The following is a 23,852-nucleotide window of genomic DNA, read 5'->3' as shown; positions in this document are numbered from 1 at the left end:
AATTCTTTGATTAGAGGAATTAAAAAAACTTATTACAGTTCTGAAATCTTTAGTATAAGGTTTCAACCTCTTCATGCCAGATTTAACAATCAGATTAATGATATGGCATGCACAGTGCTGATGCACAAGCAAGTACTGCACCTTGTTAGGATCAGCTCTTGTAGGTGCAGGATAAGAACCCAAATAACCAAAGAACATAGGTTGCAAAATCTCGTAAGCCCTAGAATTAGCAGAAGCATTGTCTAGAAACATAAAAAACCTTATCAATCAAACCAAACTCCTCAACCACACTAAAAATCCTATCAGTAATGTTTTCACCAGAATGTGAAACATCAATCAGCCTAAGACCAACAACTTTTTTCTGTAACTCCCAATCTGCACTAACATAATGAGCAACAACAGAAATATAATCCTCCTTAGCATTACCAGACCAAATATCAGATGTCAAAGAAACAGAAGATGCAGTAGGCAACACAGATTTCATAAGCATAGCACGTTGTTCATCAAAAAGTTTACACATATCTCTAGTGGTGGTCTGCTAGAAACCTTCTCGAACGGAGGATTACGAGCACGCTTAATGTAATCCTCCTAAGCCTGTGTCTCACCTATCCCTAAAGGAAGGTCTAGCCTAGCAATCAAACGGCACAACTCAGTGCGAGCAAGCATAGGATCATACACCCAATTTTTCAAACCATCAGAATTCAGAGCAAGCTTAGACTGGACCATACTAGCATGATTACGTTTTCTCATACAGGAATACATGTGCTGTCTCAAATGGCCAGTGCCAGCAGACGATCTAGCAGTGTATCACGCCCGATAATGTTTACAGATGGCAGCAACTCAAATTTTATTCTCCTTAATCTCATGAAAGTAATCTCAAACAGCAGAAACTTTCTTACCAGAGGTGGTTGAGGTACCATGAGTGTCAGTGGAGACCTCAACTCCACCATCACCATCGTCGCCATCGAGATCGATGGGCTGGTTGCCGTCACCGAGGTCGATGCCGAACAGACCGGCTGCATCATCACGTAGGTCGCCGTCGTCCTCGACTTTCAGCTCATCGTCCGGGCGCGGCGCCTGGTCTTTGCCGTCGCCGAGGGGATGCTGATCCTCCCCCCGCGTTGCGAGGCCAGAACCGCAACCGCCCGCGGACAAGCCGAACAGTCGTCCACGACCTCGACCTCCAGCAGCTCCAGCATCGTCCCTCAACGGGCGCTTTGGCAGCCTGGCCATGTCTACTCCAGAGGAGGAAGACGCGGCGTCAGGCACCAACATGCACGCAAAGAAGAAGAAGAAGAGTGAGAGATGACACTTGAGAGACAGAGATCAGAGAGAGACAGAGCAGAGAAGAGCAGATCAGCAGATCTAGGGTTAGGGAAAGTGGCGAACCTGCTTTCCCGGAGCCCGGTGCCGGAGAAGAAGAAGAGTGAGAGATGGCACTTGAGAGACAGAGATCAGAGAGAGACAGAGCAGAGAAGAGCAGATCTAGGGTTAGGGAAAGTGACGAACCTGCTTTCCCGGAGCCCGGTGCTGGAGATGAAGAAGCCAGCGAGCTAGCCAGAGGATGAGACAAACACCGTCACACCGCTTAGAATCGACGGCGAGGTGGGGGAGGAGGGAGTGACATGAACACGAACTTACATGGTTCAACGATTCCGAGCAAAAGCGAGAGCCGAGAGGAAACAGGAGAGGAAAAGGAGGGAGGAGACGGGGTTAGCGAACTCAGTGCGAGGTGGAGGAGCGCCGACGAGGTCATCGGTGCCAGAGAGGACGGACGACGATGGTCGATGGAGAGCGACGGCGGTGGTGGATCGCGAATGCGAGAGCGAGAGCGAGGCAGCGAGCGAGAGCCGAGAGTAGACGGCTCGGCGGGGGAGGAATGGGGATTAGGGTTAGGGATGGAGAGGGAGGCAGCGCCGCGGCGAGCAGTGGCTTATATATGCGGCGGCCGGCGGGGTGGGCTGGCTTTCGTGGGCTGCCTTGCTGGGCCAAATGAAGCCGTTGGGGCACCGGGCCGCCTCTTTGCACCGTGCCGTGCCCGTGCCGTGCCACAGGCCGGGGTGGCGGCCCAGGCACGGCCTGTGCCTCGGGCCGTGCCGGCCCGGGCCCGCTGGCTAACGGGCCTAGCCGGCGGGCCGCGGGCTGCATGGCCAAATATACGTGCAATGCAAAACCCTGGAATCTACTCCAGCTAATTTTACCACGGCCTCTAGTACTCGTACGACACTACAGTCTACACGCACGCAGCGAGGTCCCGTTTGGCCGGGCTCCGGCGACTCCGGCTCCGGCCTATCGGCTGCTGGGCGGCCAACACCCGGTTACTGTTCATCGGAGTCGTTTTTCTCTCCCCTCCTTTCCTCTCTCACTGACACCACCGGAGCCGAAGAAGCTCGTTTTTCTGGCTCCGCTGCTCCGGCTCCTGTAGGCACCTGTCGGCTGCTGGGCGGCCGACACCCGGCTACAGTGCAGAAGCCGGAGCCCGCGGGAGCCCGGCCAAACGGGACCTACTCGCGTGTGTGTCCATGTCACAACCACCGTTTAATCTGCGGCACGGAAACCTTGATTTGTTAGGTAGCCTTGGCGTACGTGGAGTTTCACTTGACGATCTGACGTGCGCCAGCCGCCCGCCTCCAGCCACACGACCAGATCTCGAACGCATTCTGATCTGATCTCTCGCCATCGCCAACCTGATCCCTCTGGCTCAGCTGGCTCCCAGTCCCTGCACTCCCAGGCCCCAGCCAGAGTCTCCTGCAGTGCCGATCTGCCGAGAAAACAAGCCACGATCCGCCGCCACCAGCCCAAAACCGAGCCAAAACACGGCCCTTTCGCTCGTTTTCCCCACTTTCCAGCCCTCATCCATCTCCTCCCCGGCCCCGCCCGCCGGGGGCTCGGGCGCTCGGCGTGCGCGCGACTAACCCAACCGACCCCGACGCCCGCACGCGTCCGCACGGCGCCGACCCCGCACGAAGCCAAAGGCAAACCGAGCAAAAAAACGAGGTGAGATTAGGAACTGAGAAAAAAACCCGCACCCGCGTCCGCGTGCTCTCTCCGCCCCCTCCCATCCGCCGCGCTCCCCTCCTCATCCACCGCCCGTCCCGCCGCCGCCGGCCCAAGGCCAGGCAGCCAGCCTTTCGCGCCGCGCCGCGTTCGTGCGTGCCCGTGGTGGTGGCGATGGCGTACCGGGCGGACGACGACTACGACTACCTCTTCAAGGTGGTGCTCATCGGGGACTCCGGCGTCGGCAAGTCGAACCTGCTCTCGCGCTTCACGCGCAACGAGTTCAGCCTCGAGTCCAAGTCCACCATCGGCGTCGAGTTCGCAACCCGCAGCATCCACGTCGACGACAAGGTCGTCAAGGCCCAGATCTGGGACACCGCCGGCCAGGAAAGGTACGTACAACCCCCCAGATCCAGCTGTGCCCCGCGAGCCTTATCGACCCCTTTCCTCGTATCTGATCTCCGATTGGTCCATTCGTTAGCGATTGCTATGCCTGCGTCGTATGGATCTCTGTAGCTTAGTTTGGTCGGTGACCCCTAATTGGTTGTTGCACATGACGCAAATGAACTGCTGCGACCACCATTGAAAGAAAATGGAAAGAATCTGCACTCATTCAATTCACACCTTCCTTGATTGCTCTTGCACGTACCATTTTCAATGTATCACATTTCGAGCTATCAGAATATGCAGTTAGAAGATTGAGCAGGTGCAGGGCCAGGAGCTGATACAGGCAGCCCTGTTTTGCCAGATGTGAAGTTATAGACGTTGAAATTGTGGATAGAAATCATAACTCTAGCTCTGTGCTGAACTGTTTGATTGATGCACGGCGATGATTCCTGTGTTGGATATAGGATTGCCATTATTCATGTGGCTTTTGCCATCCAACTATTTTCTGCACTGCAGCTAACTTACCATTTGGTGGATGCTTCTGCAGGTACCGTGCTATCACAAGTGCATATTACCGCGGAGCAGTAGGGGCGCTCGTTGTCTACGACGTCACACGGCACGTCACTTTCGAGAACGTGGAGAGGTGGATCAGGGAGCTCAAGGACCACACAGACGCCAACATCGTGATCATGCTTGTCGGCAACAAGGCAGATCTGCGCCACCTCAGGGCCATCCCGACAGAGGACGCCAAGTCCTTCGCCGAGAGAGAGGACGCTTTCTTCATGGAGACGTCGGCCCTGGAGGCGATGAACGTGGAGGATGCCTTCACCGAGGTGCTCACCCAGATCTACCGCGTCGTGAGCAAGAAGGCCCTCGACATCGGCGATGACCCTGCGGCGCCTCCCAAGGGCCAGACCATCAATGTTGGTGGCAAGGACGATGTGTCCGCGGTGAAGAAGTCTGCCTGCTGTTCGTCTTAGCTTTAGAAGGATAGAACATGTACTTGGGTGGTTGATACTTCCGCAGTAGAGGGCGCAGGACGTTATTGCAGTCATGGTCCTCGACCTGTATTCATGTGTTACCAGGTATCTCGTTGATTTTTGCCATTTGATACATTAATTCATTCAGGACATCAGCCTGCTGGTATAGTTTAGGCATATGGAAGTGTGCGGCTATCATATATTTTTTTTCATATAGGCCTTCTCTACCTTGTTGCATTCATTTCTTGTATCTGTATGCTGTCGCTTCTCTTATCAACCTATTGCATTGCTTCAACAGGCTATTTGTTTTCCTAGACTGCTGCCATGTTGCAAATTGCAATTGCAATCCTATTGGTCACTAGGGTAACTCATTGGATTGTATCAATATGCTTGTCAGTTGGCACGCCAAAGTGTGAAGTAATTAGATGTTCATGTCTGCCATAAAAAAAACCGATGCTGGTGCCATCAACAGAAGCAGCAGCAAAAGTGCGTGCCCTGTACGAACCGATGCTGGTGCCCGATGTAGCACGGCATGTACTGTACATACATAACTAAAACAGCCTTCGCTTCGCCACCAGCTGCCGTGGCTGACGCTGTTCAGACTTCGTCAACACCACGGAACGTATGTGTACTGCAACCGCAACTACCTGCAGAACTGAAGGGGAAAACCATAACCAAGTCCTACTTCAGCAGCAAATTCCACACGGTTTAGATAGGAAGATCCACCGCTAAATCTCATGCAGCTCTAGCAAAATGCTCCAGAAGTGAGGACAATTTTCGGTTCTTTCAATTCCAAAATGTACATAACTTTCGGTTTTCGGGTTTCTTTTTTTGAAGAGTAAAGATAAATACAATGTACAATGTAAAGGAAGGGGGCATCTACCAAGACAATCATGGGAGCTTTACACACCATGGTGCCATTTAACATCTAAAATATCCTACAAAATATCTGTACAGTTTTTCGAAGCTCAGTTTATGTCCACAGCAAAGGGGACGGCAAATAAAGGCAACCATGTCTATATACAAAAGCGCGCTAATTTGCCATGCGGTAATAATGTTATTGGGGACGATCATCCATTCCTTCTATCTGATAACAAAGCTGTTGTCTTGCAGATGGGGCACAGGTTTTTCATCATCAACCATTGCTTTATGCAATTCACATGGTACTTGTGACCGCATTCAAGGGTTCCTATAAGTTCTTTAGCTTCATACTCCTCCTGCAAGGCATGGACCAAGTCATCCTTAAGGACAAGAAGCATATATCTGGCTATCGAGCAAATATCAGAGACGATGGTTTCACTGTTTTCAGTAAGCTAGTACTTCTAGTACCGGTGGGGTACAAATTATCTATACCATGGTAATGTGCAACAGCAGAATCTATCATATACTCCCTCCCTTCCAAATTATAAGACCTTTTGTCTTTTTGAGATTCATAGCTTTTGCTATGCCTTAGATATACACATTGTCTAGATGCATAGTAAAAGCAATGTATCTAGAAAAAACAAAACGTCTTATAATTTGGAATGGAGGGAGTAACTGATAGCGGGTTAATGATGTACTCCATCCGTTCTAAATTATAAGTCGCTTTGATGCATAATAAAAGCAATGTATCTAGAAAAGCCAAAACGTCTTATAATTTGGAGTGGGGGGAGTAACTGATAGCGGGTTAATGATGTGCTCCCTCCGTTCCAAATTATAACTCGCTTTGACTTTTTTGGTTCATCCATTTTGCTATGTATCTAGACATATTATTATATCTAGATGCATAGCAAAATGGATGTACAAAAAAAAGTCAAAGCGACTTATAATTTGGAATGGAGGGAGTGCAAATAACAGATTATAATTCAGTACTGAACATCTGAACATGGCAAGAGGTTGACCTGGCATATTATGCAAGCATCATTCTCCAAAGAAAGCTCAGAAAATTGATCAGAGATGCTAGCTGCTCCTGGAACATGAAAAGTGGACCTCAAGTTTTCTTGGATATAGCTTTCTGTCAAACCAGTATTGACATCACCTATCTGCTCTTGCAATGCTACAAGCTCCTGCAGAATAAGCAAAGAAAACGAATTTAATCAGATATATACACACTCAGAAAAGGTGCACAAAGAATTCACAAGCATTCAAATGAGATACATGCCTCATAAGTCATGTTATCCACATCTAAACGCATATCTCTATGTTCATCAATAACATGTCCTGATTCATAAATCCTTGAATGATTCATCACTGTAGCGTTCTGCACAGATACATCAATTACTTGAGGTAGCTGCATGAAATAGGAAATGTTCACGGAGGGCAGATTCAGTCATGCAGACACTGCTGACAGGCTGTACTACTAAGTCAGTGATAACATTTGTCTCACATGCTTCTTTGTAGCTCAAAGCCAGCAGGTAGTTGGGCTATGAAATTCACATATCATGGCAATAAAACAAAATGGCTCGTACATCTTGGCAAGAAGAAAGAGATATATTCAGACAATAATGGATGCAGACCATGACTGAAGTGAAAAGTTGCATATTATAAGACAACTGCTACATGTCAGATATTTGTGCCAAATTGAAGTCAGGGAACATGAATTTCTAGAACTTGATGATCAATGCATATTATAAAGTATTTCAATGAAGAAGGGCTACAAGGCTTCCATGACTGTGAAGTGAATATTTGCATCTAAATTCCAACATAACTAGGAGTATAAATGTAGCGCAACCAGTTTTTTTATATCTATATAAAATATGAGTTGTGCTTCAAGAATGAGTATGAAACACTGACATCTCTGCACTATCAATGATGCACCCAAAATGGTAAATTCAAACTCTAATATAGGTTTTGCATGATTACCAAGAAAGACTGCAGTGGACGCATAAAAAATATTCAAGGAGACATATTTTTCAGCATCCAGTATTGTTATTAGTAGATACATGCAACTATGCAAGAACTTTACAGGTAAAAATTTGGAAATATGAAGCCACCTGATATGGCAGAATTCTTAAAGCCCCATTGTTAGCTTGGTTTATCAGAGGTGGATGCATTGGATGCCCAAAAGTGTGCTCAGCATTGAATGGGAGAGCCAGCATTCTAGGATCTAAAGGAAGGCCTGTGGCAGAAGGATTTAAACCATGCACCACATTGTTACCGATGAACTGTTGATGGGGTACTTGTATTTGAGGTGCTTGCATACTATGCAAAGGATTCTGGCAGAAATGAGGTAGTGGCCCATGAATAGAAGAATGGCCAGCATGATAATCCTGAATATTTCCATTCGGCATGTCTGCGGTTCCTGATGAACAAGACAAGTTAAAGCAAGAGTTGCCAAGTACATCACTAAATCTCACACTCAAATATTTCCATTCAATGACCAGTCAATCCATGATAGCAGAAATTTACTGCTAATCTTATTAGCAAGCTAATAAAAATAGTAATCTATTTTGTCAATCCAAATAAGCAGAAAACTGTGAGATGATTCCTTAATTCAACATTCAGCAAAACATCAGATGAATATATCTTCATTCAGAAGGTCTACTAACCTGGAGGATTGACCATGGCATTACTATATCCCCACTGTGGCACTCCATGACTTGCAGCCTGCGGAACCCATGTATTGCACTGGCTTATGTGAGAAGCTGGATATAAATAGTTACCATGAGGTACCAACTCCGGGCAAGCAGCCACTGAACTGAAACTGTTTGAAGCATCTGCTGAAGATTCTTCTAAGAATGGCCACCCATTACTATTGTGGTATTCTGGTAGGTTTGAAGCGGCAGAACTGGGTAAACAATTTGATTGAGATGAAGCATTCCATGGTCCACGCACAGGATTCTGAGGCGCATGAACAGATGAACTTGAGCCAGCAAATCCATGAAGAAAATGATGGTTTCCAGCAACTACTGCATTTTTCCTTTTCATGAATCCAATAGCACTATCACCAAAATTGACACTGCTGCTACTCTCATCAATAGTTCCTGTGGAAACTTGATTATGTAAAGATGGTGGTAGCACATTGCCTAGTCCAAAGCTTTGAGTCTGAGGAATATATATGTTGACAGCTGCTGCTGACATGCTAGGGTTGTACATATTAGTTGGGAAGACAAATCTCGATGTAGCACTGGCATGTGGGTATGAATTATGAACATGCGGGCGCTCATGATTCCGCAGATCACATATACCAACATTAGCAGTATTTCCTGGAACTCCGACAGCAACTTGCACACCCAGGTTGGATGAATCACTTACAGTGCCTGCATAATAGGAACTTCCTGTTTGAACTTGGACATGTCCTTGCTCCCATTCAGGATTAACGGACTGATGTGTCCAGAGCATATTTCTATGTGACATGACGCCAATTTCTATTTCCTTAAGGAGAACTACTGCATGTTTGGTCAGCAAATATCCTTTATCATCACCTCTCCCTGCACGATTGACCAAACATGGTCAGCATTCAATCTAATATGGATAAGTAGAGATGTAAAATGCAAAGCATGTCTTGTTTAAGTAAATGATGATAACAGACAAGATAATTCCCAGTACATGCTGAAGCTTGCAAGTGGGAGCAAAATATTGACAAAAGAAACTTGCATGTGACTGGGCCTAGGTAGCAGAAGATATTGAATAGTCCATATATAAGAAAAAAGTAAAATGGTTTAACTCTTGCTGATATGCAGAGGCCTTGATAACTTGATCCACAACCTTACAGGTAACAAAAATGTTCATCAGTTATATGAAGAAGAGAACTGTGTTTACTAAAGGCACTAACACTTTGTGTCATTCAGCATTTTGCAAAATATATATAATCTGCGATTCAAGTTTCAGTACCATTGTCCCTACACTATGAGCCATTATATCTTGCACCACAAAAATGACTGATCTTTTATTGTTTGTTTGTCAGAACAAGGCTGTCTCTTAATTTATGATTTTTATGCACATTTATTTGTCCATATATTTATGCAAGATAAATCCTTCGAAGCATCACATCATCAATCACAAAATTGCAACTAAAATTCCAGTAACAGTCATGCGCGCAAGACTGATCAGCAGCATCCAGACAGTAATTAAATAGCAAGATACTGTAGTAGTGTAGTAGCTACAACGGGTTTCCATGCAAGGCACCAGCTTATCAGATTAGCTCATAGCCTCATATGCCTTATTCTGTATCGGGTTTCAGTTCGTTACCTCTCCACAGTATAGCTGGTTCAAGTTGGAATGCTGCAGATGGAGTTTGCATCTTAAGTGACAACTGACATGTCAAATCAGCCCTATAACAAGCTATGCATAATTACTTGCGAGTATGGTAATTGATGAGAAATTGTTGGCACCAGTGTGTGTGTTGAGTTACTCTCACAGGTGACTGGGTGGGATTAATTTAACGATGCAACTTCCTGCCAAATAGGCGAATAACATTGAATATTGAGTGAAGTATTTAAATGTCAACCAGGAAGGCAGGAATAGAAGACTCAGCAAAATAAGTTGTAAGGTTTATGTCACATGAAAATTTTGCATTAATCTAGGATTCTAGGCCTCTGCACTGAGCAAGGGTGGATCTACCAGGGTCCAGGGGTGCAGACAGGGTGCCTTAGCATTATTCCCACTGCCGCAATTTGGAATAACATTGGAGTCAGGAGCAGCAGAGGCTGTGAGAACTAATGCTGGGCAAAGATGCACCATGGTCTAAGCCTAAATGGAGTTTGGGCCATGTTCTGCCTAATGACCATGTGTGCGCAAGTGACAACCATGTGGTTGAGATTGAGCCATACTATAGCGGTGCACCAGTTTGTCCAGTTCTCTTACTCATCATAACCCTAGAGAGCCTCACAGTGGCTGAGTTCTCGTGTTCCATCTATCCGTACAATTACACACACTTTCCTCTTTAATATTTTTTGATCCAACTCTGGCATCGGTGCAACTTGCATTTAAATGGCAATATTAATATGACATGAATGCAGGATTCCAAATCCAGTGCTACTATGGTACAATGAGGCAAGATATAAGAATATAAAGCTTCAATCCAAACCCAACCAGCAAGCCGCAAATCTGAAACTCTAGATGCACCCAAGGTCTGGGTCACTTGGTAGAATGGTAACTACAGTGTACAACTAGTTGATGAGTGCCAACTAGTCACAACCTTGCAACATGCAATTGGGGTGATTTTCTAAAGCCTACTTCACAGTTACCTGGTGAACTAGTTTCTATTGTTTTCAAATCTTCCTGTAGTCAATAAAACGCTTCCATAGTTAAAGTCCTCTCTAGTGATGTTAATTACTAAGCTGCCTATGATGCAATGTATCTAGTTTGTGACTGTGTAAATCCTACAATTACAATATGGACCACTGGATGTGAAATGCTTGATCTGAACAAAATCCCAAGCTTCAAACACATATTAAGAGAGTGCGCACTCCAGTACATAAGAACTTAAACAGTTGCTAAAGAGAAATTCATGCAGTTAGCGAAGGTAGCATGGGAAGAATGAAAATAAATCGGACAGAGAGACTCAGGCTTGCACTACATTGCAGGGGTAGAATGGGAAAAAGGAGAAAAAAACTTAGCAATCAGAGTTTCAAGTAAGCAGGGTGTGTTCACTCATTGCTCTATGCACCTACAAACAAATGGACATGACACGATGCAAAGGCCGACCTAAGTTTGGCCCATCGTGGACGAAATTGCCAAAGGAGAGGGAGGTAGTGGAAAGAGGGTGGAAGAGTACTATAAAAGCAAAAAATAAATTATTTTGTGGTTTCCCTCGTGTTGTGTTGTGCGGACATCATAACCTCGCATCAACCATGTCCACCGCAAACTCAAGGATGAGTTGTTTGACTCAGGAGAGGAGTAATTATGGGCATAGGTCCAACAGTGAAACAGGCAAAATGTAAGCTGCAGAAAAAGTTATGACAACTCATAAACAATTACGACCATTGAGATCCCATGGTTGGGGATAAATTGATTGGTAACGCCAATAACTTGTCTTATCTAATAGATTTAGCTGTTCGCTTTCCTTATTTAAGAAGATTAGAGGCTTTTATTATGTGAGATGGGCTTGACAAATTTAGCAATGTAGCACATTTATTTACTCGTCCGTTACCGAGTTTGCGACTTTCTCAGGAGTTTGGCGTTTCTGTTCCTCTCTGCCCATCCGTGCCCTTGTTACAGAGCTTACATTGCAAAGTTAAGTTGTCAAGTCTCATAAATCTAAAGCAACGACAAAAGGATATATTAATGACACTAACTTCGACAATATGCTATATGGATATATGATTGGAAGCACTGACAACCCTACCAAAAACTCTTGGCGGCTAGTGTTGTAAGCTCAGCTGTGCTTGTGCAGCAATTTGCATTGTCCTCCAGTGCAATATAGCATGTAGGAAAACCCTTTCAACCCTTTCCCCTCTGTTGACCCTAAAAAGGCCCAACGAAAAACTACCAAGATCCGCAACGCTAGCAGCTGAAAAATTCCATGCCCAAGTAGCAAATAACTGAAAACACTTAGTTTTAAAAACCAAAACAAAGAACGTACTCTAACTAAATTCTTCAAACCAAACCGAAGTTCAGATATAAGAGTTTAAAGTCCAAATTATTCCCTGATCATTAGAACCAAGTCTCATTGCTAATCAGAAATGAGCATGACAACGAACCAGTGCAGCTATCTCCTGTCCACACTCAACTAAGCGTCTCTCATTCCCAAGCAAAATTCTCCGCGCCTACGTAAAGCTTATGCTGACCGTGGTTAGTAGAGTCTCAACCTGTACAGCCATCCCAAATGAAAAAGGGCCATACTACGCCGCACAAATTTCAAACCATATACGTCCACAATCCACCGCAAGTCCAAGTCTGGCTGCTCCATCACCGGCAATGTTGACTCCAAGCTCCACAGTCCACATTCCGAATTCTGTGATGAGCTTCGCTGCACCAAAAATCGAGCGAAGCACGCCGCTACAGCACAGAATCCTTTGTCGGAAAAGAAAAAAAAACGCAAGAACGGGACAGCCAAAATCTCGTCATTCAGTAGCTTCCCGCGACCGGCGCGGTTTTGCAGCAGGAATGGCCCCCCAGCCCCCAACCAAACGCGCCGGAGGGCGTTCGAACGAGACCCCTCACAGAAAGCTCCTCACAGCTGGCCGAACTGCCAATCGCAGCCCGAATCGCGGCGCTCGGGGACCCGATTCCTTCCCGGCCCACCGCGCGCGCGCAGCTGCGTAGGCACAGTCACACGGACCACGGGCGGGAGCATAGCGAGCTGACCCGCCGCCCAGACAATTCGACGAGGAAGGGGGGAAACGAGCCGCACGAGGATTCAGGAAGCATCACCTCAGCAGGACGGGTCCGCGATCGGCGCGGGAGCTGTCGGAATCCGCGCGGGTGAGGGGAGGGGAGACAAGCCTCGCGCTCGAGCGAGGCCGGTGGTGACGAGGACGAGGTGCGGGGGTTGGACGGAATCGGTTGGTGGAGGCGGTGGTATCCGGTGGGGGTTGGGGGATCGATGGGCGGAAGGGACCGACGGTACGGGTGGGTTGCGTATTTATAAGCACGAGGAGCTTTTCGCTTTTCGGGGACGGAACGGGGGTAGAGAGAAAAAATAGACCGAGGGGCTGTTGTCTCCTCGCTTTTTGAATGGTTTTTGGACAAAAAAGGATGCGGTGATTCAAATCGCGTGCTCACGTTTTCCGTCTCGGCCGCTTTTGAATCGGGGCTCGGACAGCGCGGCGGCCATCTTTTTTTAGGCGCTGCTGGCTGTGCTTATCTTTTCGTCTCTACTATTTCTGCGTCAAAACTCAAATCATATCCTCCTCCAGCTAATCTCTGTGTGGTGTGTGCTCATCGTGTCGTGCCACGTTTTTGTTCCTAACCCGAGCTACGGTGGCACGGTGCTACACTTTCTGGCCAAGAAGAGTACGGAGTACGTCTCATTCTCGTGTGCTTGCAGAGCAGGAGTCGCGGATCCGAACGAGACGGTAAAATCGTTTTGGCTTGCACGGCAGATCATGACTCCACCAGCTCGAATCCTCCCTGGCATAAGAAAGGGCCCGGTACAAGTACAAATACGCACAATTATTGGTTGAAACAACAAGGCTTACTGGCTGCGTTTTGCTGTCTCGTACGTACGAGTAGCATGTTATGTCGCATCCTCCACCTCACACAAAAAGGTATTCCCTGATGGCGACGAGCCCTGGATATGGACGCCGCCCACTCTTCTGTTCGCTCCTCTACAAGACTCTTCTTGCCTGTCCTCTGCAAGTGGCTCCTTTGCAAATACGCTTTACCACGCTGGCCGGTCGTTCCTTCTGTTCTGTCCCAGCCCCAGGCACACCCTGATCAAATAAAAAAGAGACTTTTCCCTGTGTGCCATTATAAAAGATCGTAATTCCCTGTGTGCCTCTGAAAAAATTCAGCGGTCTTCAGCGCCACTACTCCAACTTTTTCGTGTCATCTATGCCACTTCCGTCAGTTTTGGCTCTAACGCCGTTAAACTGCAGGTGTGAAAAGACGAAAATGCCCTTAAGTTCAAATATGTTATTAATTTTTTTTGAGCATCTTAACGACTTCAAATGAAAAAACTCAAAACTAGAAAGTTGTAGATCTCATCGAGATCTATAATTTTTATATAAATTTTTTTTTCATTTAATTTCGCAAAAAAAAATGATTTGATATGATTAATATATCTTAGAAAATTCATATTATTTTTTTTTGCGAAATTAAATGAAAAAAAAATTTATATAAAAATTATAGATCTCGACGAGATCTACAACTTTCTAGTTTTGAGTTTTTTCATTTGAAGTCGTTAAGATGCTCAAAAAAAATTAATAACATATTTGAACTTAAGGGCATTTTCGTCTTTTCACCCTTGCAGTTTAACGGCGTTAGAACCAAAACTGACGAAAGTGGCATAGATGACACGAAAAAGTTGGAGTAGTGGTGCTGAAGACCGCTGAATTTTTTCAGGGGCACACGGAGGATTACGATCTTTTATAATGGCACACAGGGAAAAGTCTCAATAAAAAAAAAAGTCCCAGGCACACCGCTTGGCGTGTCCGTCGCCAGCAGCCAGTGCCCACGTCAGATTATGGGGGAAGATAGAACATGAGATCGATGCACCATTGCGTATGGGTATGGCCGGGCCACGCAGTCCGGCGCCGTGGCCACGCAACGCAACCGCACGGGGGACGCTCTCGTCGCACCGACCCAACGGCCTCGTGCGGCACATGGTCTGCCCTGACGGTTTTATTTGGTCACGCGGACGGCTCCACCCGCCCCGCAGCCCGTCCGTTAAAGGGGGTGGACGCCGACGCCGTGGGCGATCGGTCCGCGAAACCGCAGCGCGGTGTGTGTGGGCTCGGCGCCGGCGCCTGGTTTCGCCGCGTCCCCGCGGCCGCGAGCGCGAGGAGCCGACCACCGAGGATCAAGGTGGGCCAAGCGGGCGCCAGACCGCGTCGCCGTTCACGTGCTCGCTCTCGATTTGTTTGTGTTCACGCTCTGTTATGCCCTCCGTCACCGCCGCGGCTCTGCCGAGTGGCACGCACTGCCTGGCCGCGAACTGCTCTTTTTTACTTGACGGTACGTGATGGATCTGCTGAGATAGAGCAAAATGGAACATGAGAGTTTCTTTTTTTTTCCCAGAAGGTTGAACATAACTTGGCGTTTGGATGGAGACCCGGATACGGAAAGGGATAGGATATCCCACCCTCAAAACAATAATATTGTATCCTAGCTATCCATTCTTTACGTCTCATTTAATCTTAGCCATTCATTCATTTCCCTATCCATGTCCCACTCCCGTATCAAACGCAGTGTAAGAGTTTCAGAGCTATGGACCATGGAGTAGCCCGATTGAGTTCCCACGAACAAAAAAAAAAAAGAACTAAAGGGGCCCGAGGGAGGATATCCCTCGAGCGGGATATTGCCCGAGGACGATGCCATGTAACGGAATCTTCTTTCTGTACGAGGCTACGAGCCCAAGCGGATCTACAGTAAAAATCAATTTCACTTTCCTCTACTGTGGTTAGAGTTCATTTCTCCTCCTACTCTAAAATCGGATATTTTAACACCTCAGCTCTTAAACCGTTTAAAGATATTGGTCTGTCTAAAAATTTGGTGGCAGATTTCTTTTGACAAATTTTTACCGCATTTGTTTTCTCAAAAGCAGAGTTTAAAACTCATTTAAAAAAATTTTCTTTTGACAAAATCTGTCAAATTTTTGCCCAATCAAAAAGAAGACAGCTCACCAAAGGAAAATCTGACAGATAATACATATATAAATTTGTCGATAGTTTTGTTGACTTTATGCTATTGAATTTTGGACCTACAGCTAACGGGTTTAGAAACCAGCTCGTTTAAGTTTTGAATCTTGCAATACAAAGTTTATAATGTTTTTGTCGGTGTTTTCGGACCACCGACGAGTAAATTTGTATTTGCGCGTCTGGCTCGGATGGTGTGCTCGGAGGACACAAGGGTTTATACTGGTTCGGGTGGAACATCCCTACGTCCATTTCGCTGCTGCTCATGTTACCGGCACTTGGTTTGCAGTAGGGGTTACAAACAGACGAGAGAGGGAGAGGATCCCAAGTCTCTGGTAGAAGGAAGTGAACAGGGTGCTGAGAACTCGCTTGCCGCTCAGCCGTGTGCTCGTGTCGTGCTCTTGGGTCAAGATCTCCCCTTTCATGGGGCGCTCTGCTTCTCCTTTTATAGGCGAAGGGAAAACGTGGGTTATAGAGGAGAAAAATGAGAAGAACGAGAGAGAAAAAGGCTTCTAGGGTTGTCGGGTCCTTCTTCTCCTTCATGCGGGTCCCGCCGATCCTGTAGATGTCAACAGGGACGGCTCCATGTCGTGGCCATGTTTGTCACTGGCACCATGCTGCATGCGTCATCTGCCGGGCATGGCATTACATCGAGGCATGGTGAACTGACACGCCTCTCAACATTCGTACGAGGATTAGGCAGAACAGCACTGACACACCCGACACTGTTCTTGATGTGAATCCCTAGGTATGGCCCGTCATGGCCACGAGTTACATTCGAGGCATGCCAGCCTCTTCTCTGGCGTCAGAGTTTTGACCCAGGCCCATATGCTTAGTGGTTGGCGGCGGTATGGGTCCCCGTCGGACGAGACGGAACCAGCGTCCTCGAGGTTGGGCTGAGACGGAGCCCGCGACCTTAGGCGAGATGGAAACCACGTCCTTGGGGTCAGGCAAGACGAAGCCCGCACCTAAGGGGTCGGGCGAGACGGAGCCCACGGCCTTGAGGTCGGGCAAGACGGAGCCCGCGGCCTTGGGCGAGACAGAACCCGCGGCCTTGGGGTCGGGCGAGACGGAGCCCGCAGCCTTGGGGTCGGACGAGACCTTTTAATACGTCTCGAGCCATCCGAGGAAGTCAACAGTGAGCGCTAACTTTCTTACTTTGGGTATCCCTAATATCGATACCCGACAATTATAATTAAAAGTTTTGAACTTAGCAGTACAAGGTTTTTAATGTTATAGTTGAAAGTTTATGAATCTTGAGTGTAAAGTTTTAAACCTAGCGGCACAAAATTTATAATGTCATAATTCAAATTTTTGTAACTAGAAGTATAAAGTTTGCAATGTCATAGTTTAAAGTTTATAATCCTGAGTGTAAAGCTTTGAATCTAGGAATGCAAAGTTTATAATGTGATAAGTTCAAAGTTTTGAATCTAGCATACAAAGTTTGTAATGCTATAGTTGAAAGTTTATAAATCCTGAGTGTAAAATTTTGAAACTAGCAGTGCAAAGTTTACAATGTGATAGTTCAAAGTTTTGAATGTAGCAATATAAAGTCATTTTTTTTTCTGATTTGTCATCTTCAAACAAAATGAACGGCTCAGATTTTGACATATACGAATCAACATTTTCTATTTTCTATCGACAAAAATATAGCAATTTTTAAAAGATATTTTAGCTTGTGAACTCTTAAAACCGTTTCAGTTATCTTCAGCCCGTTCGTTTGGCTGTGGCTTATCGTAAACGATCGTAAATTTTCAGCCGAAACAGTATTTTTTCTCTCACACAAACCAGTCAACAGTACTTCTTCACGAACCAGTAACGATACAAACCAGCCAAACGAACTACCTTAGTTAGAGCGGTTTTCAAATGGTTTTATTCTTTTCTACTTCCTCTATTCCAAATTATACAATGTTTTTTATAAAAGAAATTATAAGACGTTTTTCTAAAAAAACATTTATTTTGTATTAGACATACTATATATATATAAGTACAAAACAAAAGCCACGGGTATAAAAAAATCCAAAACGTCTTATGGTCTACAATGGAGGGAGTACTTTAAAAAAAATCCACCGCTGAGAAGAAAATTTCAGCGAGTCGGACTAGAAGTTTGCTTAAAGCGCATATCTAATCTCACAGGATTGACACCGACAACATGCAGCAATATTGAAACAAGAAAAGGCTACCGTCACTGTCATTCATTCCATTCCATGTCATGGCTGGAGTCGAAGCTACAGTCCTAACAGGTTCACACAACAGAACTAATGGAGATTACAGGTTCACAACAGATCTACTGAAGGAGGGCAACCCGAGTTGTTCGCAAGGGCAACTCGAAACCAGGGGCTGCCATGAGCCCAGACAAAAGAAGCAAACCTGCTGCGTGCTATTGCACAAAAGAGGACATCTGAAACTAAGACAAACCTATGCCAAATGCCAGCAGCCCAGCACGTCTAGGAGCATTCGGAAATCAGAAGAGAATCCAGGAACAGCATAACACATGACTGAAAGCCAGATCGAAAATCTAATGACAAACCGTAACAGACATTATCATAAGCTAATAGCACACCACAAAAGATTCAATACCAATTGTCAGCATAACATAATGGCAAATGATCCGACACAGTACAGATGGAAATAAATGGAGTCTACATGTCTGATTTTAACCATAAAACAAACTGAGGAATCCTGCACTTAAAAGGTTTACTTAGCCAGGCAGAATATCAGCCACACGAGTATACTTAGAATATGCGGTGAAAGACAAGCTAAGCAGCAAGTCCAGCACTCGTCTCACAACAGTTGCCACAGAGAGCTCACTGTTTTGCCTCCCGTTCGCGGTTCCACTGCTCAATCTTGGCCCTTCGCTCCTCACTGCTTTCCCTGACTGGGCTCCTTGCACGCCTCGGGGGGCTACCATGCCTGCGCCTTCCTCCATCATCATACCTGTCATGCCTGCCGCCTCTGCCTGCTCCATCATCATACCTGTCATGCCTGCTGCCTCTGCCTGCTCCATCATCATACCTATCATGCCTGCTACCTCTTCCTCGTCCACCACCGCCGCCGCCACGGTAATCATCACGGTCACGGTGGTGGTAGTCATCGCGATCACGATGGCCCCTCCTTTGTGGTGGGGGGCTTCGGCTTCGGCTTCTCCCATGGTACCTCCTGGAAGCAGAACGCCCATACAGCTTCCTCCTGAGATCCCTGCCAATTTGCTTCACATGCATGAAATTACAGTAGCCACCACGGTTGCAGCTGTTCTCCTCAAACTGCCTACAGGTTGCTTCACGGAAGTCGGTCACAGGAGAATACTCAATAATTATAGGGCGGCCAGAGTAAAAGCGCCCCTGAAGAGCATTGTATGCTGCGGCTGCCTGTTCTTCCTCCCTGAACTGGACATAGACATTCCCAATCATGTGGTCAGCAAGGTTATCACAAACATTCAGATTCTCAATCTCGCCAAACTTGCCCAACTCCTCATAAATGTCCTCATAGAAGTCCTCAAAATGCTCCTGCATCTTCTCAGGATCAATGGGTTGGCCTTGAGCATCAACTCCAGGGGTTATCATATCAGGGCGCTGATACATGTTAGCAAGCACAAGAGTTGGCGATATAGTTGGCCTGTTGTGCAGACGAGAGCAGCGATCCCCATGACGACAAGCCCCAATCTTGAAGTAAAAAGGGCAGTTGACCCTGTCCTTCTCAGTGCCGAAGATCGAAGCCAAGTGCTCCGCCATGCTTCAACTCGCAGACTGACAACCATCAAACATAAGCAATAATAGTATCAGAAACCATCTTCAATATAAGGTGAACTAGAGCGGGTATAAACTCATTGTCTGTTATCTAGAACCATGGGGATCAAGGAATACCTCAATAAGGTCCTCAGTGAGCAAGACTAAGTAGACAAAAACGAACACAAGCAGCTAAAACAAACCAGAGTTCACAGCATATGTATCTTAAAGGATCATCACCAAGTAATATTCCTGTGAATTTACCCCCTGTACAGCCCACTGTGTAAATGGATAATTATACAGCTCAAGCTCTGGCAATAAAATCTTAATCCCAATCCCTTTTTAAGACCTAATCTGCACACTTACTCAAAAAAGTTAAATATTAGGAGAAGTGAACAGAAAGACCAAAATAACTGTCTGATCAGGCAAGTTCTTGCCTCTGGTAACTGATAAATTTTTGACCTATAATATATATCTGCAGGTTAATGCCTAAAGATCAACTAAATGTAAACAACACGGAAGTCTCTCTCCACTATAATGTTTAAGAGTGTTCGCTGCAGCTGCATGCAACTTCTAAACTGCCAATACTGTAGAAGAAGCCTGCTGCAGCTACAGCAGCTGCGGCTTCTAACTGCAGTGAACAGGCCCTTTAGTTTTCTCCCCTGCAACTGCATATAGTAAACCAAATAACACTGCAGAGAGAGATAGAGACAGCTGTTCGCCTGCCGCACAAGGGTATTCCTTCTGGTGTAGGCCTTGTATTATCCGCCCGACAAAATATTATTTGATTTTAACCTAAGCTGCACACCATTTTAGATTATTATTAATATCTGATGGAAACAAAACAAACAACCGAAATCGCAGTTAAAGCTACCACCAAGAAAAAGCAAAATCCATTAGCAGACTACTATATCTGTTAATATATCCAGTAATCTGGCAAAATATGTCACCAAATCACACGATTCCAGATGCTACCAACCTAAAGGAGTAAATCGCAACGAATATAAGCTTATATACTGATTCTAAAAGCTGATTCAATCGGCTAAAAGAGGAACTAAAATTCCTGCATATGCCAGGCGAACCCAGAAAAAGAGATGAGCGTACACATGTTCGCACGATGATTTTGCAAGAAAATCGATGTTGGTAAGCATAATACTACATGTATACACCTTAAATCAGATCAGATCCGAACGCAAACAGCCAAAACAGCTTAGGTTAGGGTTTGGGTGCTCGGCTTCGCACAGCGGGAAGGGAAAAGAAGGGGTGCGCATACCTGCTGGTTGCTCTTCGGCGAAGGGCCCGACGAAGACCTGAGCACCTGGCGTAGGGCGGCGGCGGCGGCGGTCGCCCAGTCGTCGCCACGAGAGAGAGAGAGCGCACGCCGGGTGAACGGCAAGGAAAGTCAGGGGTGAACGGGCTGTCTGGCTACGGAGCCCTAGAAATTTGCCCCACCCGGACGTATATATACATAATATATGTCGCGTGGGTTGCCAATTCGTAACTGGGCCGCAAGTTTATTTTTGGGACAATACAAACGAGCAGAGCTTGTCCACAGCATACACGCCCCAAACTCCAGTCCTCTTAAAAAAAAAGAGCATACACACCAAATCAAACCCTCCACCAAGTGTACTCCTAGAGTCCGGTTAAACTTCGATCATTTATTTATTGGAAAAAGTCCATTACCTCAAAGTCCCGTTTTCCTTCCTAAACTCTAAAATCGGTTAAACCACCTCCCTCAATTTTTAAAATCGTTTATTTTACCTCCCTGGCTCGGTTATAGGTGGTTTTATCTTTTTCTTTTTTATTTATTTTGGCTGATTTTTAAAAAAATCATAGTAAATCACAAAAAATCATAACATAAAAAATATAATTTTCTTGGACTCCACAAGAGTAGATCTACACAGTGAATATATATTATGGTATGTGATGAGGACATCACTTCTTCAGAGGTACCCGCTGATCCTCCAACCGTCATGCAAGGTCCAATGACCCGGGCTCGAAAGCGACAACTTAATTTAGAGGTGAGCTCGTTCTTAAGCGATACTTTTCATATTTTTGATAATAGACTACTACCTAGTGATGTTATCTTGCTTAGAAACATTGGAGAGGATCATGAAGGACTTAGAGGGAGTGGTGGAGGTGATGATGACCAGCAAGGACGTCCAACACAAGCCGGAGGCCCAGTCCAACAAGAATTCGAGTCTGCCTCGATCTCCAGGACCAGTCTGCCTTAAACTGGTCACCCAGGACGCATCCAGACTCCGTTTTCGATGATCCACATATGGATGGAAAACTAATTTGATAAGGAAGCCAATCCAAATGGTTTCACGTCAAAAGCTATTCGGAATCAACGGAAATCGTCAAAACAAGTCAGCGTCCAGAATCTGCCAGGGTGCTGCGACACCGTCTTTTGGTCCGTTGGACCATGTATCGAGTTTAGGCCCATTAGGGGCGCGTCCAGGGGTCTTGCATGACCCTAGAGTCTTCATAAACAGTCGTCGCCCCTCCATTAGGGTTCGGATTTTGCTTAGATTATTCTGTCAGGAACAGTTTCACTGTTCATCGGTTTGTGAGACCCCAACTTTATGAGATAATCATTCATCTGCAATTTGGTTGCGTTCTTTCTTGTTCTTACTTGTGTTCTTCGTTGCGCAGGCAAGGATTAGCCTTCTTGGCGAGGTCAACCTGGTCCGTGACTTGGTTGATAACCAGAGAAGCTGTGGTGCTAAGATTGTAGGGTTCGATTTTTCAATCTGAAGCCAGATCGGTGTGTTATTCTCCGCCACAACAATAGTTACCATCACCTGACGGAAGATCGGGATCCCCGTCTCCATCAAGTGGTAATCAAAGCTAAGGTATACCGTCAGGTTCACTTTTATTCTCTAGTTTTGAGTGTTTCGCATTCGTTCCATAGTCCAATGCTATACTCGTTTTTCCTGTCTAGAACCTTCCGCGTCATAGCCTTTGTATATTTCAGTTTCAGAGTCCGTCGTGTTGAGTTTGTGTCCTGGTCGAGGTCTTGTTGCTGATTAGGTCGTGTTAGAGTCTAGTTCGTGTGTTTTTCCTCATCGTTTCCATCAAATCTTTGCTTCCGTGACCAATTTTGTGCATATTGTTTCCGTTTTGTCCTCTAATTCGGAGCTAATTCTTAAAACTGGTCTAGTTTTCGCATACGGACTCCGATTTTGACGTTCAATATATTAAAATCGATCAGAAAAAAATTTCAAATCCATCCATCCCCCGCTTGTGTTGGTAAGAACTTTATAAGAGCTTGGTAAGACGCTTCCACTTGTTGTGAAAAGTGATACCACTGCAACCACGTAGTCATTTGGTAGGGATAACTTTTACCGTTTGTTCTTGTTTTTGTGTTTTCAATGGCAGGAGATGAACAGACTGGAGATAACAATCCTATGGGTTTCAATGAGTGTGTCAGTTAAGAGCAACTACAAGCTGTTGTAGAGGATGCCCAAAAAAAGATAAATGAGGCCGTAAGGAAGACTGTCACTGACACACTCATTGAACTCAACATTGGCAATAACATGGAGAGATTGGACAAGGGAATTTCCATGCTAACCAACAAGGTTACTAAGTTGGAAACCTTTGTGGCGGGCAACAACGACGTCTCCGGCAGCAACACTGATGGTCAAGACACGGTGTATGATGCCAACGGGAACATAGGTCGAGCAGCTGTCCGACAAGAGAGATTACAACAATGTCTTCGCCGCAACATGACAGGTATGGGTGGTGTCCACCACCACCACCATCAAGGTAATAATCACCGTGTGCCCGATGATCCTTATGCTAAAATTAAGTTCATAATACCATCTTTTTGGGTCATTATGATGCTGAGGGATATCTTGATTAGGAGATGATGGTAGAACAAAAGTTTAGTGCCCACCTTGTACCTAAGCAGCATAGAGTTAGACAAGCTACTAGTGAGTTTAAGGATTTTGCCATTATTTGGTGGAATGGGCTAGCTGCACAGAATGCTTTACCTAGTACGTGGGAATAACTTAAGGTAGCTATGCGTGATCGTTTTGTTCCTCCTTCTTATCATAGAGACTTGCATAAGAAATTGATGCGTTTAGAACAATGAGATAAATCTGTACATGATTACTATGGTGAGCTTCAAAAGAGATTGATGCGCTGTAGTGTTGTGGAGGGAAATAAAGATGCCATTTGTCATTTTTATTCGGGTTTAAGGCATGAGATTCAGGACATTGTTGATTATAAAGAATTTAACACTGTCAACCAGTTGTTTCAGTTTGCTATGCTTGCAGAAAAGGAATTGTAGGGGCGTGAACAGCAGGGTAAGAGCAAGGTCAGCACCAGCACATACATACCACGCTCGGCACCATCTTCGGGGCTGACCAAGCCAACCATTTTTCGGGCACCTCCACCAGCGAGCAAGCGACCAACAACCTCTAGAGTTTCCGCTACACCTAAGGCACCTCCGGCAAGACCTTTAGATTTAGGTAAAAATTCTTTACAGGTGCCTACTAAGAGTTCCTCATCCGTTGCATCGACGGGACGCACTTCGGGTA

The 23,852-nt window shown here is 45.8% G+C and overlaps 3 protein-coding genes across 5 annotated transcripts; 1 reads left to right on the top strand and 2 right to left on the bottom strand.

Moving 5' to 3' along the window:
* Positions 1-2,758: 2,758 nt before the first annotated feature.
* Positions 2,759-4,774, top strand: LOC136513922 (ras-related protein RABA1f-like). The gene is made up of 2 exons (XM_066507900.1): positions 2,759-3,389; positions 3,932-4,774. The coding sequence occupies exons 1-2, from the start codon at positions 3,172-3,174 to the stop codon at positions 4,362-4,364; spliced, it is 651 nt and encodes a 216-aa protein (XP_066363997.1). The 5' UTR covers positions 2,759-3,171; the 3' UTR covers positions 4,365-4,774.
* Positions 4,775-5,129: 355 nt separating this feature from the next.
* Positions 5,130-12,842, bottom strand: LOC136513921 (probable E3 ubiquitin-protein ligase ZFP1). 2 transcript variants are annotated; one of them, XM_066507898.1, is made up of 6 exons: positions 12,660-12,842; positions 7,892-8,773; positions 7,337-7,644; positions 6,505-6,633; positions 6,245-6,409; positions 5,130-5,581 (listed from the first exon to the last, which is right to left on the bottom strand). In XM_066507898.1, exons 2-6 carry the CDS (start codon positions 8,697-8,699, stop codon positions 5,435-5,437), a joined length of 1,557 nt encoding a protein of 518 aa, XP_066363995.1. In that variant the 5' UTR covers positions 8,700-8,773; positions 12,660-12,842; the 3' UTR covers positions 5,130-5,434. The 2 variants fall into 2 exon arrangements, with proteins under 2 accessions (XP_066363995.1, XP_066363996.1); XM_066507899.1 differs by having other exon boundaries at positions 6,505-6,603.
* Positions 12,843-18,152: 5,310 nt separating this feature from the next.
* On the bottom strand, positions 18,153-20,734 carry LOC136512263 (splicing factor U2af small subunit B-like). Of its 2 annotated transcripts, XM_066506234.1 has the most exons (3): positions 20,582-20,734; positions 19,447-20,108; positions 18,153-19,329 (listed from the first exon to the last, which is right to left on the bottom strand). In XM_066506234.1, exon 3 carries the CDS (start codon positions 19,312-19,314, stop codon positions 18,391-18,393), a length of 924 nt encoding a protein of 307 aa, XP_066362331.1. In that variant the 5' UTR covers positions 19,315-19,329; positions 19,447-20,108; positions 20,582-20,734; the 3' UTR covers positions 18,153-18,390. The 2 variants fall into 2 exon arrangements, with proteins under 2 accessions (XP_066362331.1, XP_066362332.1); XM_066506235.1 differs by lacking the exon at positions 19,447-20,108.
* Between the last annotated feature and the right edge of the window lie 3,118 nt (positions 20,735-23,852).

Source organism: Miscanthus floridulus, chromosome 16 (assembly GCF_019320115.1).
Source record: "Miscanthus floridulus cultivar M001 chromosome 16, ASM1932011v1, whole genome shotgun sequence".
Lineage (NCBI taxonomy): Eukaryota > Viridiplantae > Streptophyta > Magnoliopsida > Poales > Poaceae > Miscanthus > Miscanthus floridulus.
This window is presented reverse-complemented; position numbering and strand designations above follow the sequence as displayed.